Source organism: Trichoderma gamsii (assembly GCF_001481775.2).
Source record: "Trichoderma gamsii strain T6085 chromosome Unknown Scaffold_54.2, whole genome shotgun sequence".
Taxonomy (NCBI): domain Eukaryota; kingdom Fungi; phylum Ascomycota; class Sordariomycetes; order Hypocreales; family Hypocreaceae; genus Trichoderma; species Trichoderma gamsii.
The window spans coordinates 96017-115708 of record NW_020171391.1 but is presented as its reverse complement, the minus strand read 5'-3'; the positions used below and the strand labels follow the sequence as shown (position 1 = coordinate 115708).

The 19692-nt window shown below is 50.9% G+C and overlaps 5 protein-coding genes across 5 annotated transcripts; 3 read left to right on the top strand and 2 right to left on the bottom strand.

Annotated features, from left to right (window-relative positions):
- Window positions 1-2559: 2559 nt before the first annotated feature.
- Window positions 2560-2804, top strand: TGAM01_v209989 (hypothetical protein; the record flags this gene model as incomplete). Its single annotated transcript, XM_024550690.1, has 2 exons — window positions 2560-2706; window positions 2760-2804. The coding sequence occupies 2 exons, from the start codon at window positions 2560-2562 to the stop codon at window positions 2802-2804; spliced, it is 192 nt and encodes a 63-aa protein (XP_024404566.1).
- A 1930-nt stretch (window positions 2805-4734) lies between these two features.
- On the top strand, window positions 4735-4975 carry TGAM01_v209988 (hypothetical protein; the record flags this gene model as incomplete). The annotated part of the gene is made up of 2 exons (XM_024550689.1): window positions 4735-4827; window positions 4892-4975. The coding sequence occupies 2 exons, from the start codon at window positions 4735-4737 to the stop codon at window positions 4973-4975; spliced, it is 177 nt and encodes a 58-aa protein (XP_024404565.1).
- Window positions 4976-9647: 4672 nt separating this feature from the next.
- Window positions 9648-9892, top strand: TGAM01_v209987 (hypothetical protein; the record flags this gene model as incomplete). Its single annotated transcript, XM_024550688.1, has 2 exons — window positions 9648-9756; window positions 9822-9892. The coding sequence occupies 2 exons, from the start codon at window positions 9648-9650 to the stop codon at window positions 9890-9892; spliced, it is 180 nt and encodes a 59-aa protein (XP_024404564.1).
- Window positions 9893-11301: 1409 nt separating this feature from the next.
- Window positions 11302-14141, bottom strand: TGAM01_v209986 (hypothetical protein; the record flags this gene model as incomplete). The annotated part of the gene is made up of 2 exons (XM_018810105.1): window positions 11302-11681; window positions 11759-14141. The coding sequence occupies 2 exons, from the start codon at window positions 14139-14141 to the stop codon at window positions 11302-11304; spliced, it is 2763 nt and encodes a 920-aa protein (XP_018656660.1).
- Window positions 14142-17667: 3526 nt separating this feature from the next.
- TGAM01_v209985 (hypothetical protein) lies at window positions 17668-19312 on the bottom strand (the record flags this gene model as incomplete). Its single annotated transcript, XM_018810104.2, has 2 exons — window positions 17668-18967; window positions 19080-19312. 2 exons carry the CDS (start codon window positions 19310-19312, stop codon window positions 17668-17670), a joined length of 1533 nt encoding a protein of 510 aa, XP_018656659.2.
- Between the last annotated feature and the right edge of the window lie 380 nt (window positions 19313-19692).

Sequence of the window (19692 nt, the reverse complement as noted above, 5' to 3'; positions counted from 1 at the left end):
ATGCAGAGGGCAAAATCCCTGCTCGTGCCTTGGCCAGGAATCTGGAGCTTGGAGCTTGCTCTGAGGGTTCGTGGCCGCTACTGCTCTGGTAGCGTGGAGAAGATGCGAGCATCCCTCCTTCCCATCGCCCCTCAGCAGCATGGCCTCCAGGACACACTATGGGCAGCTACGAGTACTTGTACCTTGCGCTCTGCTTCGTGCGATGCCCAAGTCAAAGTCCAAGATACTTTGTGCCTCAGACAAGCTGGTGCCGCATATTACAGGTAGTTTTTTTCTTCGATGCCCAAGCGAAGGATCTCGGTTAGGTGCTGCTAGCTGTCTCTACCTGCCAGAACAAAGCATGCTTCTAGAAACTCAGCGATCTGTGTTCATGACAGACCCTTGGTATCCTAAGCGATGGTGTTGCCGAATCTGGAGCATGGAATGCGACCGCTATCTCCCCGATGCTGCGTACATTTTGCAAAGACTTGTTCTGAGCTATCAAAAGGGCTTTTGGGCAACTCGTCAGCGCCAAGACAGCACTGCTGAACGACTATACCTACTAGTACTTGTGCGGCAGCACACGTATACACTGGCCGTCAAACCTCATGCTGGAGACTTACTAGAGAAGGAAAGGATATTCTAACAGCTATCCAAGTGTGGTGGCCGGTATGTCTAGCAGGCAGATGCCTGGGCATAGATACTCGCTCAGTTGCTGAGGTTACACACGATGCCGGCGCCGGTGAAATCATGGTCGCACTGGACGGTCATGTCCGGAGATGCCGACTGCAAGCGTGACATTCGCAGATCTCAAACGGGAAATAGATATTGGCAGGACTGTACGCATACTGCTCACAGCAGCTTAGTGACCGCCTCCGGTGTTAAGGGGCAATGGTGCGCGCCGTACGGCAGACGCGCTAAGCACATGATATTCGCTCGATTCTCTCCTCTTCAGGCTGAATAGGGAATATCTACTCGACTAGCCACCACTGGGATCTCCATTTTGTAAGCGGAGGCAATCTTGACTCTGATAGCGGGTCTGGAGCTCTGCTCCGAACGCTCTTGTATGCGGTTCGGCCAAATGACCTTTTTGGCTGCAGCTCAGTCGCGGCGCTACTGCTGATATTTCGGCCGGCAATCGTCGATTTCAATTCATCCGACGTGAGATCGTGTTTAGAGAGGGGAGTGAGATGATCCAGGTCTGACGCGATCATTTGATTGCGGTGGCAGGACATGCACGGGATACTACACGCCTGTAGGTATAGTAGTAACATCACATGTACCCAACATTTAGATGCTCATTGTGACCATGTCAGTATTGAAGCAATGCGTCACCAAGTGTATACGGGACTGTAACCACTCTGTAGCAAAGTGCTAGTATATCCAGATCCAAGCGGAGCTCCATTACAAGACATTCTAGAAGACTGCTACCAGCAGGATGTGCCAGTTGGTAGGTACGTACGTCTGCAGCTAGGAATGCTTCCTGGTCTCGCGTACCTTGCCATGGCGGTAAGCATTGATGCTACTGCTCTCCCGCGGGAGCAGTAATCCTGGAACGGCAGATGTTGCTCATCGTGGGCGCATCGGCGCCGCTACGACCGCCCCCTGGCTCAACCCTGTGTACACGTAGATAGGTAGCTGGGGATATTCGCCGGACCGTATCCATCCAGTCTTACTGCGTACAAGGCATGTACAGTAAGAGGCAACTCCGAGAACCTTTGCTCACAATGGGTACATAGCGGCTTTGTCTGAATGATCCATGTGCGCTTAGGCGCCTGCCGGTAGCTGCTGGCGATTCTCAGCTGTCCTTTGCAGTGCTTGTGGATGGCGATGCAAGGGAGCAGTAGGTGTAAGTACCAGTAGAGAGGTATGGGGTAAACCAGCATTGGTTCGCATCTGGTAGCTCTGCGCCTAGGCCCCATAAGGTATCTATCCATATTGTGCTGACTAACATGCCTTGTGCGTATATGTGCATCATGCCATTCTTGGTCTTCACGAGAAAATCCATCAACGAGTCGTAGCCCTTCATGCATCGACTGCTTCACTGGCCTCATAGTCAACTCTACTACTGTACAGTGCTTTCTTTTCCAAATCGCCACATGATCCAGCGTTGTCATCTCATCTCCACAGCTGTTTCTCACTGGTACCTACAAGCAAGCACCCTCAGTATGAGCCAGTAGGTAGGGGAGACATAAGAATGGCGCTGACAGGGGTCCTGAGCCGCTGTGGGTGTGCTTCGGTAGAAGATTCGTGGCGACATGGTTTCCGGCAAGGGCTTTCCGGCTCCACGGAAGAGACCAGTCCACCGGGCCAGTGGCCGTAGCTCGAACGTGGCGTGGCCGCCTTCTCTAGTCCTGGAGAAGGCCTGGTGGACAAGAGTGCTTGTTTAGCTGAGACAATAGGCGCCCAGTAGCCGTTTGGCCGCATCGACGCAGCCCATCCACAGATGAATTGACCGATTCAGCGGAGAGACAAAGAAGTGATATAATACCTGCTACAAGCAGGTACCAAACGGCAGGGTATTCTTTATGCTTACGATTGTAACTCAATCAGCAATTGCTAGCCATCATCTTGATTCGTATGTCAGACGCTTCATGCATGCTACACCGTTTACCGCTCATTCGAAACGTTATTACAACCAGGGACACGTACAGTACTGCTACGTGCCTAGCTTGTAAATATTATCGCCGACCAGACTCAGGTTCCTTGATCAAAGGGTCCAGCCTCGTGAGCTAACGCGAATTGCCCGTCATTGCACTCGGTTAGCTGATGCGTGTCAGAGCCTATACTTGTATCAGAGACGCGTGATTAACATCAAATTATGATGGCCAACATTAGTTCTGGCTAAACAAGCGCAGGGTTTCACTCTTATTCTTCCGTTTACACATGAGCTTACTACCTACCTAGGTAGCTACTAGTAGTAGTAAGGCCTTTACTTTAGAGGTAGGGTGTCTTAGCAAGTCTCCGTCCTTGTGCCAATATCAAACGTTACTTTGTCTGCGGAGCGCGGTACGGAGTAAATCCGAGTGCTCTGCTCCAAGGCTAGTGGGCTAATTTTAAACACGAGAGGCCTTTCAGCAAAACGCCGCAACACGATGGCTGACACTTCATCTCACTTGTCAACCCGCTCCACCACGCGATGCCCGATCCCGCCAAGTCTGACGGAGCAGATGTCCCTGACAAATTGGATTTCGATTGGCGGACAGACTGGTACTTGTACATTTGGCATATCTTGTAGACGCGATGCGGTCTTACCATTGCATGAGCAAGAGGTCGGTACAGACACCTCTCTACTCTCATACGTTTGAGACTTGATACAGAGTAAAATTTTGTGTTGTTGCGGGCTATAGGTCCGAGATGTTGGACAAGATTCGGTTACGTGGTATGATACGCGGCTTGACAAGTATGGATGCGTATTGACAAGCTACAGGTAGGGTTGCAGCGCGATTTGCACTATTGCTACTACGGACCACCATTTTGGCATGCTCGTACGAGTATGCCCAGGCAAACACAATGCTATTCTGATGCATATACGCTTGAATGCCACGTATAAAAGTCAAGTACCAATACTCTACAGACAGGATTCGCCGTCTTCCTGCGCTGATCGCTGAGTAGTAGCAGTACATACATTCGAATCTCTGCATCAATTGCCGATGACTATGGCCGGACAAAACGAGGCTACCAACCATGCCTATCACCACGGGGGAGAGCCAAATTAGCCGATCGACATTACTGGGACGTAGCATGATGTCGGTCAAGACAATCAGCATTGACAAAACGCAAAGAGCCGTCACAAGACCGGAAGCTTTGTCTCCAACGCTGCAGAAACGGCCCCCAAAAAACGGCCATCGCTCAAGTTCGCCGCCTGCGCGTTATTATGGCCACCCCCTCCCCCTCCCTCTCCCTCGCCTCTCCTTGTCTCTCGTTTTTCAGAATGTACTGGCGGTACTTCCTACGGTACCTGACTCTGGGCCACTTCCACATCTGTACATGAGAATCGCCGCTGCAACACTGTCTGGCTAGCGAGCCTGCGAGTCTCAGTCTCGTCCAATCCTGGTTTGGATACTACGACAGCAACATTGGATCTACTTTATTAGCTGCATGCGGGAGATGGGAGCTAGGCTGGCCTTCCGGCTCTCCGGTCTCTGCTTGCAGGGAAGAAAGAAGCAGGGCATGAGGCATGTACACGATTAACGCGCAAGAGTAGGTACAGTACTCGCACTTACTGGAGGTATGTACTGTACGAGCAGTACTGCATATCAGCCAGAATAGGCATTACTCTGGATCATGTACTTCATATTTGTATCTTTCTGAGAACTTCGACACGCTTCGCGTCATCAACGCATGCATTGCATATGGCGGTCTGGCTCATGCTGTTTAGGCGCCAAGACTGTCAAAATCTCGCCGAAGAAACATTGACATGCTACGCTATGAGTTGCTATCGTTACCCAGTACAGCTGAGACGATTGTCTATTGACGCCAGTACGCGCAGCTATGTACCTATTCTTCCTTTGACGTCGGGTAACTTTCCAAACAAGAGGACTGTCCAGTGTGTGGCGCGCAATCTATTTCCGATACTGCCCAGACGGATTCAAGCGGAGATGGGAGGTCGTTATGCACACCCATGTACATGCTTGACGCACGCTTGCTCCGCGGCGACTGAGACTCGTGGGGGTTGTCAACTCGAGATCTAGTACTCGTACAGTATCTGTCTATACCTGTGCCTGGGGCAAAACAACAGCTGCAAGTCCTGCAATGAACAGGAGATGGCTTCTCTCCATCGAACCTTGGCAGCAGTATGCGCATTCCCAACATGAACCCTGCTTTTTTTCCATTCATCTAATACAGGTATGCATACAGTTACAGACCTAGTCTTCTGTAGGAAGCGGCTTTAGTTGACCAGCTGGGTTAGATGATAGGTCATCCTCGCCTCATAAGTTCTGATACTCGTCCAGGCACTCTATACTCAAAGTGTAAAGCACACGTCAAATGGTAGCTCCAGATACTACCGAATGCGACAATGGCCTGACACGCCCCCGCTTCAGCTATTTGTCCCTTAGATAGCGGTGAGTCGGTGAGCTTCCAGAAGCGAACTGCATACGACGTGATTCTCGGGAACCCATTCGCCGCATGTAAGCTGGCAGTTTCAACGACGGCTCCGACCGATATGATTAGGTAACATCTTCGAAGGAATGAGTTGGTGGCCTTGATAACTATCTATACGCAGTTTAAAAACTCCCGCTTCGAGCTAGCATTTGTTACAATCTGCCGCTGTACCTGCTTTCCCTACGCGGCTCCCGCTCGTACAAACATTAAACGTGTGCAGATACAATGCGCTCCATGAGTTCATCTCACAACGCAATAGGCAGATGGAGTTTCTCGGTATGGAGTACGGAGTGTGTGTATAACCTACTGCGCTGGGAACACATGCGTTTTGCTCACATCAATGTACGGAGTACAGGAAAAGAAGATAATCGGCACGTATAGGGCACTCCGAACTACAAGCTCCGCAGAGGTACTGTACAGAGTACACAGAGAGAGTTGGGGTGGACACAAGTGGGGAGGAGATCTTCCACTTGTGCCCCAATAACCAGCCCCTATCCAAGGGGTCTGTCAGAGCCAACAGGGGGTTCGAGAGCCACCACAGGCAGATTGCTATGGGTATGGAATCCCCTTCCAGCCAAACTCCTGGTAAATCTGCATCCCCTGTCGGACAACAAACGACCTGGACACATCGGGTTACATCCTCTGCAACATGCCCACTGCAACCCATCAAAGACATCCCTTCTTGCATCCGAAACTCCCTGCTAATCTTCGTGGGGAGGTAAGACGGCCAACACGGCTGCAGCCGCGTGTATGTCATCGTGACCAGGGCATCATTCGCCACGGTACAGTGGAGAGAAGCGTGCGCTCTCGCCGTAACGAGTTAGCCTGCTGGTAGCACGAGCTACCTGTACGGACGAAGAATACGTTTTTCCCAAGACTAACGGAGTCGACTTTACTCCGTTACCGAGGCCCAAAGGAGTACTCATGCTTTGAATTCTGATAGGGTAGAGTACTTGTACAGCTGCGCATATTCCGTACAAGGGGACAAGTTAGGAAACGATAGCTGTGACTACGTCCACTACTACAGGACTTACAACTCAAGTGGTGAAAAGTCAACCAGAAAGAAAGAAATACAAGTGCCAGGAGCGTCTAAGTGAGTGGGTAAAAAAACTAATTTAGTGTACGTTCAGACCCTTTTATTCTTTTTTTTTTCTTTAGCGGCATTCGATAGCTCAAGCACTAATAGCCACATATAGATGCTATGATTGCATTTAATTGCTATGCACGGACAAGCAAACGCAACGGCCCGCCGATCACCATTACTCATGCTCAAGTACACATGACATTTGAAGTCTAGAGCATTGCGAAAAGTTTTGGCGTCATGAAATGGCTTACACTAAGTAACGCCTACTCACTAGCAGCAATATCAAACTCAAAAGGCTTTCAATCTCCCCCTCTTCTAAAGAATGCGTTCCACAAAGGTAACTAGAACAGGTTTCGCGCCAACATGCCGCGAGGTTCATTGGTCCGGTTCTTTTCTCACAAAGTGAGATGTGAATGAAGGGGGTGGGGGCTGTTATGCCCGGCTGTACATGGGGAAATTTGATATGAGCGCGATGGCAGGAAAAAAACCCGCAGGCACAACAGGAATTGTTTAAGGTTTGGAGTTGTTAACTCGCGTGATTGGTAATGCTATGAGAGGGAGGACCTTTTGAAAGAGGGGCTGGTATACGAATACAAGTACGGAAAACGAGGTAGGGGAGCGGATTGCCTTGAATTTTCTGACGCCTCTGTGCTAACATTGTCGAGTTGCCAGTACGCCTTGTAAGCTATCTAGGTGCTACGAGGAAAGAGGCAGCGCAGACTGGAACTGATATCTCTCGGCCGGCGATACCTCGAGGCTGACATGGAAGCAACGACAGGCTGGGATAGGCACAGGGCAGGGGAAGGACCGGCGTGTTCCGGGGACAGCGCTTGGTCTCTGTCTCTCTGCTGCCGAGCGTCGCATTTACCTAGACAGGCAATCAGGGGATTCCTTGTCCTAGTGCTGTCTTTCTACAAGTATGGCTTATTGACAGTACAGTCTACACTAGCACTCGTACTCGCACGTACTTGCAAGAGTATCATGTGAGAGTTACGGAATTCGAGGTGCTAAGGACGGAGTAGTACAAGTACGATGCTGCCTGGTGTAAGCCGCAGCACCCTATTTCGTACAGTACTGTACGTATCCAACGCCGACATGCTCCGTTGAGAGTGGTGCTGTTTTTGTCCACATGCTCTGGCTATTCTAGACTTGTTCTTCACTTGCCTTCTACTGCCAAGCTAGGCAGTAAAAGCGTGGGTCGATGCTAACGGATGTGCATATTATTAGACTGCCAACCACGGAAAGTCAGGGGTGAGAAAGCTGGGAGCTAGTGCCGGGGAGCAGCAGAGGCACTCCTAGTGCTGGTAGCAAAGCAAACCGCCACGACGCGCCCCGGGAACGCAGACAAGAAACAAGAAGCCGAGCAAAAAGAAGCGCGACATGTACAAGTACCGGTACGTTGAATGAACTGCTCATATTAAGGGGGTGTGGGTGGCTGGCGGGTGGAGAAGTGAAGACAGGAAAAGGGGCGCGGGGGGCCTGGAAGGATTTTTCAGACTTGGATTAGGGGGTAGGGGGGTTGTGGACAAGGAATAGGGGGGTTGGTGCTTGGAGGGCCATGGGCCTGAGCGGGCGTCACAAGTACCCTCTACAATCATACGAGCTGGAGTCCCCTCACGGCTTCGGAGCAAACGGCGGAGGCACAGCGTGCGAAGTGGACTCCAGCGAGGTATGAGATACTTGTCCCAGCGTGGAAAACCAACGACGAGCTACGTGGGGTGTGCAGGCGTCGTGCCAGTCCTAGTACTCGGTACCTGCTTGACAGCTGGGATCGAGAGCAGAGCAATCCAGGGTGCCTTGCCGCGGCAGCTTACAGCTACAGCTACAGTATATGTTTGAGATTTCTGTTGTTGCCAAAAGAGATATCGAGGCGATGGATTGGGTCAGTGGTGACATTCCGACGGAGGGGGGGAGGGAGGGGGGGGGAAAAGAGAGAGGAAGAGAGCGAGCGAGCGAAAAAAGAGAAGAGTTAAGAAAATTTGGGGGCTGGGAAAGCAAACACCGGCGGAAAAGAAAAGAAAAAAGAGGAAAAAGGAAAAGAAACCCCGAGAGGTCACTCAGACAGACTCGGTTAGAGGATAAACGCGGTTATACAGAAAAAGTAAAGGCAACGAGAGAGCGCGAGAAAAGGACGCCATGATAGAGCCATTTCCAGTAGTGCTCTGTGGAAGGCGGAGCTTGCAGACCCCGTAACGGGACACTAGCGGTGACATGTGGTGTCTGGTAGTGGCTACACGAGCTGAAGAGGGGATTGATGTGATGTTGCTGCTCTCGCGGTGGACGAGTCTGGCAGCGATGCGCGGCTTAGGAACCCGGGATGATATCATGGACGGTGCTGTAAGTGTAAGTCTGTATACATGAAGCACCCATTATGTCGGATGTACTGCCAACAGCTAACATGATACAGTAAGCTAACTACTCTGTGTCGTCCTATATACCGCCTAGCAGTACCAAGAAGCCGAGCACAGTATCTGAATGTAGCAAATACCAGCTGATTCCGCCTCGGACATTTGACATTCGGAGGGTTTCCTGGCCAGCAGCAGCTGTTTCGGCGCTATAAAGATACCGCGATATCAGATACCTACTACCTATTACTGCATGCTCGAGGAAACAATAAAAGGTACTAACTACCAGGTACCAAGGTACTACTGCCTTGTTTGGTCATGTCCAGGAAACGTCTCGACTAAGGTACCTGAAAGACTGGACTGACGCTCTACACCAGCTGGAGTTTCCAAATGTTTGTCTAGTGAGACCGGTTGTGGTAGGTCCGCTTATAGAGAGGTATACTAAGTCCTACCAAGCGCAGCTGAGAAAAACTCTCGCCGTGGCACGCGGTTCTTTTTAGATGCACAAATCAGGCGATTCAAGTCCCAGAGTAGAAAGGATGTACCGTTGCTACAGTACAATCCAATCTAGTCCAGTACAAAGCATTAGGTACTGCTTACGCATTTTTCACGTTCAAGCTAAAGGACGACTCTATTACTGTAATTGTAAATGATCTATTGATGATTAGTAGCTGTTGTACTGGCTGTATTTGGAGCGGCATTGGCCTGGGATATTTTTGGCTGTGCTTTTTTGCGTTGCTTTGCAAGGGCATCACCTTCGTATTAGAGTTTGGCGCAAGAATAGCGCTGCGAAAACAAAGGAACATACATGAGAAATAAACCAAAAGAAAAGAAAGAATACATGACACGTCTCGTGCTGTGCTGCGGCCAACAAACAGCATGGGAACTTCTGATGGAGGGGGCGTGGTGTGGATGGTTGAGTTTGATGGTACATCTTACCACTGCAGGAAGTAGTGGCTATAGGTCATAAAACACAAAAAGTGATTTGCAGCCAACCAGCGAAATCTGTAGCATTTGGAGAAAACGTGGAGAGCATGCAGAGGACAGAGCACATTGCTAGTATTTCCACACGCACTGAGAAGATGTGATTGATCCGTTTCATTCTTCTGGTCGGTCATCTCAACACATCATACATGTGCTTCACATCCTACCCTAAAGCATGTACGACATCTCAAATTTGGATAAACCATACAGATGGTTCTCCGCACCCAGACGTCACCATATCCATCTATCCAGTGTCAAGTAAATAGTCTCCCCGGTCTAAAAAACAAAGTACATACTCGTTAATCTGAGATACACGAGCGCAGCCCGTAACGAAAGCACCTGCTTGTACAAGTATCCTCCTTTCCCAACCCCTGGCCTCAATTCTCCAGGATAGTAAACGAAAGGGGTGGTAGCACCAACGAACAAGCACAAGCATAAGACCTTGTTTACTTACAGCAAAAAAAAAAAAAAAAAACCCATAATCGCAACACAAACCATATCCAACGCAGGGCCCAGGGGCCGACAATCTCACAAAATCTTTCTGCAAGGGCTACACATGGCGAGGGGGGAAGATGGTTGTGTGGTAGGAATGGGGTTTGTGTATGTACAAGGTGCTACTACAAGAGAAATACTACCCTCAAGCAGGAAGATGTCCGTAATAGCCTGTAGACAAAAGTCGTTACATTTTCCGTTTGCCTACTCTCCGAAGCTGCTGGCTGCTATGCCAAGTATTCGCAAAGCACCAAAGGGAAACGAGCACATACATGCCAGTCTATTGAGAGCTGTCCGAAATTTTATGATCCTTGTCGCTCCTCTCATGTTCGCCGACCAGTCTATATTCACGTGTTAAGATACTCAAGGAGGGTATGAAATAGGAACGTGGGAATAGAGATGGGTTTTGGCGATGGCGATGGCGAAGGCGATGGAACTAGAAACCGTTATCGAGTGTTGAGTAAGTTGTCAACTGCCACGAGACTTTGAAGAATAACGTTCTGGAATTGATTGCGGGATAGACGTAGATGGCGAGCTACGCGTAATTGAAGACCGAGGAAGAAACACTCCTAGTTGCTGTATTCAGGTGATACCGAGAGTCATAAATATTCATTGAAATGGACGTGGATAGATGAGACGATACTTGAATATCATGATGGCATGGATCGTTCAGTGTACCACCAGAGCAGTTGTCCAAAATGAACCTCTAAGCATCTCTAAAACAGTCACCGAGGGTCCAATTCTGGAATCGAAATGCAAAGGAAAAACCAGCCCAAGCTTTTATTCCTATTCATCCCCAAATAATATGAAAACAGAAATGTCATCCAACAGTTTTGACAATACCATTTCGGTATGAAAAGGGAGTAAGAGAAAAGAGAAGACAAAAAAAAAGGGGGGGGATAAGTAGATCTCGCTTTGCCATCATTCATTCATTGACACATACCCATTCACCAAATCGCCATTGTACATTCGTCCAAAATATCCTTTCAACCTCGCCAGCATATAAAAGAGAAAAGCAACGATATAATAGACGCCAAAGGGGAGAAAGAGAAAAAAGAAAAAATCCCCATAGATAACGTCAAGTCTCTTCAGCTAGGAGAAGTAAGAGGAAAGAGGAAAGAGGAAAGAAAAGAGGCTGCTCAAGAAACAACATCTCTCTCTGCAAGGCCATGGCCCATCATACACGCATACACACCCAGTTGATATGAAGTGGTAAAGAAAGGGAATGGAAGAAAAAAAAAAAGGAAGAAAAGGCAGAGAGTAAAAACGCGCAGGCTGTGAATGCTTTTATCGAACTTCATCGTACCATCTTTACACCTCTCGGTGAGCCCTGTGGTGGTGATGGTGCTCTACGTCTCTTGCCCTGGAGTCGTATTCTTCTTCATCATCGCGCCTGTGTCGACGCCGCCTCTCGCGGTCACGGTCACGGTCGTGGTCATGATCGCGCTCACGAGCATCGGCGCCTTCCGCTTCATCTCGATGACGGCGATGGCGATGGCTTCCTCGCCGCCCTCTATCGTCTTCATACTCACGCTCGTAATCGCGGTCATATTCTCGACTGTAGTCTTTATCGTATTCTTTCTCATCATATTCACGGTCGTACTCCCGACCATGGTGCTCTCGATCACGGTCGCTTCGATCACGATCACTGTCTTCATATTCGCCGGTATAGTCCTTGTTTCGCCGCCGCTCTGTTTCCTGTGTTAGTCAAGATTTACAGCATCACAAGGGAGTGTCATGATGGTGGCATCGTATTGGGTCGTCTTACCTCGCAAGACTTGCGTGGCATTAGCATAAGTCTGAATCTCCTCCTTGCTCAAGACTCGAAGCACAATAACAAAGTCATCGCGGATTTCATATCTCTCCTTGCCAATGTCCAGAGCCTCTGGGTTGACAATCTTGCGGTTGATCTTGGTCCATCGGGCACCCGACGGGACTTCTTTCAGCTTTTTATCTTCCTTGTGCGGTGCTACGCCTTCACGGATTGGATTGGGCTCCTCCGGGAACTTGGCGCTTGGCTGCTTGAGGATGCCCTTGAGAGGCTTGTCCTCTTTCTTCTCATGCGGTGGCGAGACAACACGAACCTGCTTTTCGTCTGGAGAACGGACGACAACAAGGTCGCGGCCGCGATTTTCTTCTCCAGAAGGCGACTCAGAGCGTCGATCATCCTTCGCAGGAGGAGATGACCGGCCTTTACCATTGGGCTCAGCCTTCTCCTTCTCACTATCGGCAAGCTGTTCCCGGATTTGACGCAAATCTCCAGTGTCGTAGGGATTGAAGCTATGAGAGGGGCGATGTCTGCGAGCCGACTTCTTCCTTCCTTCATCGGAATCCGAAGACACAATCGCTGCCGAGTCGCCATTAGACTTGGCTTCAGCGTCTCGCCTGCTTCGATCTTTAGTCTCCGCGTCGACCTTTGCATCGGCCTTTGCATCGGCCTTTGCATCGGCCTTTGCATCATCAGCCTTGGCGACTGGACGGTCCTTGTCTTCATCGCGCCTTTTCTCTCGCTCCCGCTCCCGCTCCCTTTCTCTGTCCCTCTCTCTGTCCCTCTCTCTGTCCCTCTCTCGCTCACGGTCGCGCTCACGGTCGCGCTCCTCAGCCTCGTCAGAGTCTCGGCGTCTCCGCGACTCACTTGGCTCGGGCTTCTCTTCCTTCTTGCTGCTTGACGAGATGGCACCAGCTACGGCAGCAGTAGCCGCAGCTCCTGCCCCAAGTCCAGCGGCAACCTTGTCTCGGGCTCGAGATCGGTCACTGTCTTCTGAATCCCCATCCCTTCGCCCATCCAGTCTCTCGCGTAGGTGGCTGTCCTTGTAGCCTCGGTAATAATCTTCCCTTTCACGGTCAGATACTCTCTCTTCATCGGAGTGAGACCTCTGTCCTTCCTTGGTGGGAGCCTCTATCCTCCTCCTAGAGTGGTCTCTCCTAGCCGAGCCTTCCCTCCCTTGATCGTCTCTTGGATCCCAGTAGCGGTCATGGTGGTCTTGAAGGTCGTCTGTTTGAGCCGCCCGGAGACCAAAGCCTCGAGCAGTGACACTGTCATCGTAGAATCGCCGTGGGTCATACTCATCATCCTCATAGCCTCTGTAATAGTCTTCGGGACGGGATCCTGACTCCTGGATGAGTGACACAGGACGCGGGCGTCCGGCAGTACGACGATCAGTAGAAACCCCAGCCGTATCCAGCTGCCCAGAGGAGCTGGAGTTGGGAGGAGCCGGAGCAAGTGGCGGAATGTCATATGCTCGGTTGATCTTGTCAAATCCACGGACTGAGGGTGGGGGGCCACCTCGGCTGTCATATGGTCGGCTTGTGCGACCAGGATCCATTGTCGTGTTGACGTTGAAGCTTCTCTGATCCGCGTTATAGTTGATGTTGGGCCGAGAATATCCCCTGTCAAAGCTTTCATGCCTGCGTGAATGGCGGGGAGCAGGGGCGACGCCATGGTCCAAGTCATATCGAACCAGCTCGCCGGCGTTTGTGTACTGATATCCCTCATCCCCGTAGTCTATGGCGGCATTGCTGTGCCGAGAGTTGCTAGGATACACAACATGAGGGCGGGAGCTGCGATAGGCATCAGCATCACGGCTGGCCAGCACGATTTCGCCCTGCTCTCGAGAACGACCAAAGTCGTCACTGTTCGTGGAGGTATGGTATGGTCGAGCGGTGCTCCTGGATCTTATAGACGACGCTGGCTGCGAATAGAGTCTCCCTTCGCTTGCTCGATACGCATCTCGGATGGGGCTTCCTGCGTGGACGAGAGCGTCGGAAGTGTGGGCAGAGGAGGTGTGCGGACGGTGGGGATCTTGCATTGTCGTGACGATGATGGGCGGTCGGGCAGACGCATCGACGGTGTTCGAGCGCCGGTTGCGGCTCTGTTCACGAGGGGGCGGCGGTCTGGGGGCGCGCGGCTCTGGGTTCACGGTAGAATACGATCGCGGCGGCGGCACGACAGCGCCTGCGGCAGCTGCAGCTGTTGTGTAGCCTCTGGGGGTGGCGGCGGCAGCAGCGTATCTGGTAGGCGAAGCGACGTAATCTGGATCGTTGGCATATAAGGCTCCATATCCGCCCACCGAGGGCAGAGAGATGCGCGCCGGGCTGTTGAATGTGGCGGACCGGCCAGCCGTAGGATAACGATAGGATCGGTCAGTCATGGTGCCAGCACTGAAGGAGACTGAGAAACAAGGAGTCGTCGTCGCCTAATTAATGCTAGATTGGGAGATATCCAGAGATGTGGAAAAGCGTAGGCCTAGACCTGAGCAGCAGAATGCACAAGATGCACGCCGTTTGGGCTGCGTCACAGGAGGCCAAAGTCTGTTTTCGTAGTCAGCCGAGCAATGGACAGACCGGGCTGGCAGAGAATGAGGGGTCGTCGTCGAAGTCGTCAGATAATGATTACGGTGGGAGGAATATAGGTATATAAGAGAATATGATCGCGGGGTTCCTAGTCAGCCTAATAATGAGCTTCTCGGCCGCTCTTTGACAGACTGTCCCATCAGCCGGGGTTCGACGTTACATATATGAGAGGTGCATACAGTACACGCCGAGAGCAGGGAAGAGAGGGAAAAAAAAATTTACCTGGTGTGCAAAGACCCGAACCATGCAGCGCAGGGTCCAGAAAAAGAAGGGTTTGCTTCGTGGGAAAAGACTTGGTTGGCCGCAAGGGAGGGGACAAACGGTTAATGAGGTTAAAAACGGTCTGGGGTCATGACGACTTTGGGAGCAGCGGCCAGGGGTACGATGTTGTGGACAGTTAGTGGGCAGAGGCCCCCGTAGAGTTGGCGCTAGGAGCTTCCAGCAACCACTGGGGAGAGTTGCAGAGCTGTAAGATAGCGGGCTGCCGATGCTGAGTGCTCGTGTAAATCACAGCAAGATGCCCGTTCAACGTCTGCTGGTTCCTATTCTTAGCGGCGCAGGGCGCTCTAGTGGCCGTGCGGTAGTTGCCCGCCAGCGCCCGTCGCGGTGGCTTCAGCTGATGAGAGCTGATGCTGGAGCCTCCCGCTGCCGTCTGGTTCCTTGTGGCATCAGAGTTCAATGCGTTCCCGGACAGCCACGGCGCGATGGCGAATTACGGCTCTGACGACGACTGGATGGGTGGTTGAGGCTAACGAAGTCGTCCGAGCTACTGAAACTCAGGCCCCGGACGTTCGGATCGCTGCGTCGACTCAACCGTTGTCCAGGAAGTGGAAACCAACGGAACGGACCCAGTTGTGAGTCCCCTTGGGCATGAATGTTTCTAATTTGCTTCGTCCATTTTCTTTTTTTCTCCCACTCAAACTAGCAGACGAAATCTGCTGTGCTTCGTAATCCTCCTGCTGCTCCGGGGACTTGTAATTGGGGGTTCTGGGCATCCATCGAATCCTTGGGCGCAGAACTAAGCTGGCACGCTGGAATAGCCTCGCTTGGAGTCTTGGGGAAAAAATACGATAATGACGTCGCGATTCGTTATCGCCACCACGCCATTGTCAGAACTAGCAGCCGGCCACACGCCTCTGGTTGCCTTTTTTATCTTTTCACTCTTTTTATCTTTTTTTTTCTTGAGATCCGCTTGGTGCCTTACCGAGGGCCTGTGCACTGTTGTTCTAATCTTGTTGAGCAGAGTTTGAGCTGAGCGTGGTTGAGTCTCCGTTTTTCTGTTGGATGGAGTTGGCCGCTTGTTTAGTTGATTACCCAGGCAGGTTCCCGTATATGCTCGCTTGACAGTTAGCCAGGAACAGCTGGATACACTAATGCTGGCACTCCATGTGTCCAGCATTCACCTCGTGTTGTGGTCTCTTGGTTCCATCTCGTCTGTTCAGCCAAGCCGATGTCGCCGTGCCAGATTTGCAAATCCGTAACGAGATCACATGCGGCAGATCTACTTCCATTGATCCCGGGAGATCATGCATCCAAGCGGCTGCTACGGCTTTTTTCTTTCAAACAACTAGCAAACCTTGCTCCACCGGTGTCTGCAAATAAAATTTCACCGGGACTTCTTCTGAAAGCCTCGTTTCTGACTTGAAAGCAGTGGCACGCCGTCTGATTGATGGACTGATAGCACCTTGGGGGCCTTTCTCTGGCCGTGCTATTCCATTCTCGAGAGCTAACCTTTGGGTGGATCTGTGCTTAAAGACTCAATCCCGAGATTGGGCTGCTATGCTCTCGTGCCCAATACGACCAGGGCCTGAGCAGACCTCGGTCGATTTCTCGGGGAGAGCTTCAATGCTCTACTTGACCCCAGATTACAGCCGCGTGTGAAGAACTGACTCCCTTGTATTGTCGAGTGATCGTCGCCCTTTCGAGCTTGAAGTGATAAAATTCAGGCTTCTATAGTTGGAAACGGTGGATGACTGAATTTTAGCTTACAATGACTCTTACAGATGCAACAATGGGGGGCCAATGTGCCAATGTATCAGCCTGATATCGTGCTGGCGCTATATATGCCTCCATATATCATATATACGGAGTGTACATGTATGTTTATATCATCACTGTTCCCTGCCCACATGCAGTGTCAAAACCGGCACTTGACATTGAGTTCTTCCCGTCTGACACGTGCATATAGGTACTAGGTATATGACATATGCCATGCATAGGCAAGAAATACATGTACATGCTCTTCCCGTAGTACGCACACCCGTATGTACGAGTATTAACGCTTCGTACTCCATACGCACGCAGAGAAAAGTGCTTGCATTCCCGCTGCATGCTTGTACATACAAGCTACATTTGTAGGCTTCAAATCCTGACATCAAATACGGAGCAACAGCCAGCCGGGCGCTCGCATGTGGAACCGATGAAGAAAAATTAGCACGGGCACTGCGCTTCTTGTTTCCATCACTCCGCAGGCAAAAAGGACAGTTGGTCTCTGAGGATTTCCAGAGCTTTGGTAGCATCGACTTCGAAAAGCCCACTCGGTGAGTCCCACATGCCGGATCCCTGGTCCCATGAAGCCCAATGTAGCTACCACCAGGCTGCTAGTATTTCCCGGCTAAGAACAAGCGTTGTGTTGGGCATATATGACAAGGGGGGAAGGATAGCTGCATGTTATTCCAGAAGCGTGAAACGCTGAGCCGTCATGGTTGCGTTGGAGCCGTATCGGGGCCAATCGCCGAGTTGCGAGCTATTGTGAGAACTGACTTATTTACCTCTCTTCTCTTGTGTGCCATGAGTATAGCTGCTTACTTGGAAACGATTCATATCTCTACATGCAAATAGACTTTCATTATCAGGGATTTCGAAACGACGAGAGCAGAATGATTGAGGCTGACTCATGCAGCATGTGTGCCATAAGCATAGCTGTATCATTGGGAACGATTCATATCTCTACATGTAAATAGACTTTCTTTGAGGAGATATGAAACAAGGAGAGCAGAAGGATTGAGGCTGACTCATGCGGTAGATTGGCTGCAGTGTGGTTGAACAAGCATGCACGTGGCTTACTTGAGTTTGATCCTCGTTTCAACGCCGGAACATATCATATCAAACATGTATGAAGCTTATTGATGACCTAAAACCTTGATGTCTAAACAGCTCGTATGATCAAGAGCAATAGTTTGACGTACATGAACATGAAGCATTCTAAAGATTGTGATTTGAGTCAATAGAAAGAAAGACTACTGGACTTCAAGCCATAGGTGATTCTCATCTTGTCTGATCCCTTAAACCCAACAACTTCGTGATACGCATCATGTATTCATTCTAAGCCAACGAGCCCATGGGATCCCACAGCGGAAGCACAATAGGCTCCTGCTTCAACACATCCCTCACCTCCTTGCCCAGATATCTCGGGTCCACCACAGCCTGATACACAAACTCGTCCATCCACGCATCGCTCATCACAAACCACCCCTTCTCACCCGCCGCCGTGCCCCAGCTATTCTGCACCCTCCACCGCACAGGCCTGCCGGACTTCTCATCCAAATGCACCGCCGTCAGCACCATCGCATGCGTCATGGCGCTCTCGCCCGTCATCAGCCTCTGCGCCTTGTTCATACCCAGCAGGCTGGTGTTGATACCTGCCTCGTAGTCAAACAGCTCCAGGTCCATGATGCCCGCCGTGCGATCGCTAAACTTGCCCACGTCGCAGCCGAAGAAGACGGGCACGCCTGCCTTGAGCAGCTTGACGCACGTCGACTTGAGCGTGTCCATTTCCACGTTGACGTATGTGACGTCGCGGCCGCCGACAATGTTGCCCAGCCGGGAAACTGTGAGTTTGCGGAGCGGCTCGTGGCGCGGGTCGTGGACGAGCGAGACCATGCTCTGGATGGCGTCGGACGTGACGCGGAATTCGGAGCTGTAGATGTCCTTGGCAAAGGCTCTTGGAGTGGTCTTGACCTGCTGTGCTTTGCCGTCCTTGTCAAGGAACTGCCATGAAAACTCCTCGGTCGGCTTGGGAGGCTGTCCAAGCAGGAGAGTCATGATGAGCGCAATCTCCTTGATCATATGGATCTTGAGCCCGCTAATGACCGAAGCAGAGACAGAATCCCCATTGACCACCTCTCGTAGCTTCAGCGCAAATTCACGAAGCTTCGTCTTGACAATACTGTTCAGCGTGCTCGAGTTCATGGCATTCCAGCTATCCGGATACAGCGCCTGCGGAACAAGCCCATACTTCTCGACCAAATTGTACACCATGTCCCACTGCCCGCCGTCCGAGACGAGATCGCCCAGCAGCCGCTGCACGACGCGGCTCTCAATGTCGTCCTTTGCCGTCTGCACAATCTGCTCGAGGAACCAGTTTGCCTTTTCCAGCTTGTCCCAGTAGAAGAGGTAGGCCTGGGACAGCTCAAACGACGCCAGGTTGTGGCGCTTCATGAGCGCCACGCGGAAGACGTTTGTCGAGGCAAAGAGCCAGCAGCGGCCGCTGGAGCGCTGGTTGGTGATGGGGTCGCCCTCAAAGGGGATCTGGACGTTGAAGACGTGCTGGTTGGCAATCTTGGTTGCTCGTGAGGCGAGCGTTTGCTTTGGGTCAGACGAGCTCAAGGCAGCGTGTGCCAGCCTGGTTGTTTAAGAATTCACGGTTAGCATACATACTGACGATACTTTTTGTAACACTGGACTATGATATTTCACTCATAACTACAACAACTGGATACTCAGTGAGAGCTCACCTATTCTTGGGATCCTTCACCACAGAATCAATCCACACCTCGAGCGATGCCACCGGCAAGCCTTCAGGCTCTCGGACGAGTTGCAGTTCATGACGCCCCTCTGTCTTTTCAACGTCGCTACTGGTCTCGATACGATCCTCTTCTCTTTCCTCTAGTTTAAAGCTTCGAAGGCGCTCCAGTATGAGCTTCTCGCTCTCCGCTGCAGTGATTAGCTTAGACGGCTGGCCACCCATCGTAAAAGTCTCTTAAAAAAAAATTGTTTAATCGTTCCTACTAAATAATACTGCCTTTCTTTGAGAGAAGATGAATTACTGTTTTACTTGCATCAAGATAGGCAAAATAGTATTATGAAACCAAGCCCATCAAGGTGCCGTGAATAGCTTATATGGCGTGGCTTGCATATACATACGCGTGCTCTTTTCTTATCTGCCGCCTTCCCCTCACGCCTTTCCCCTCCCTTCGGGCGTATAAGCAGGCCGCAATCACGAGTTCTACCGTGCTCGTGCTACTGTCCGCCGGCTATATTCCTACTGGTCCTTTTTTTTTTTTTTTTTTTTTTTTTTTTCATGTACCTTATTTACTTCGTGTACTTTACTTATGGATTTTTTTTTTT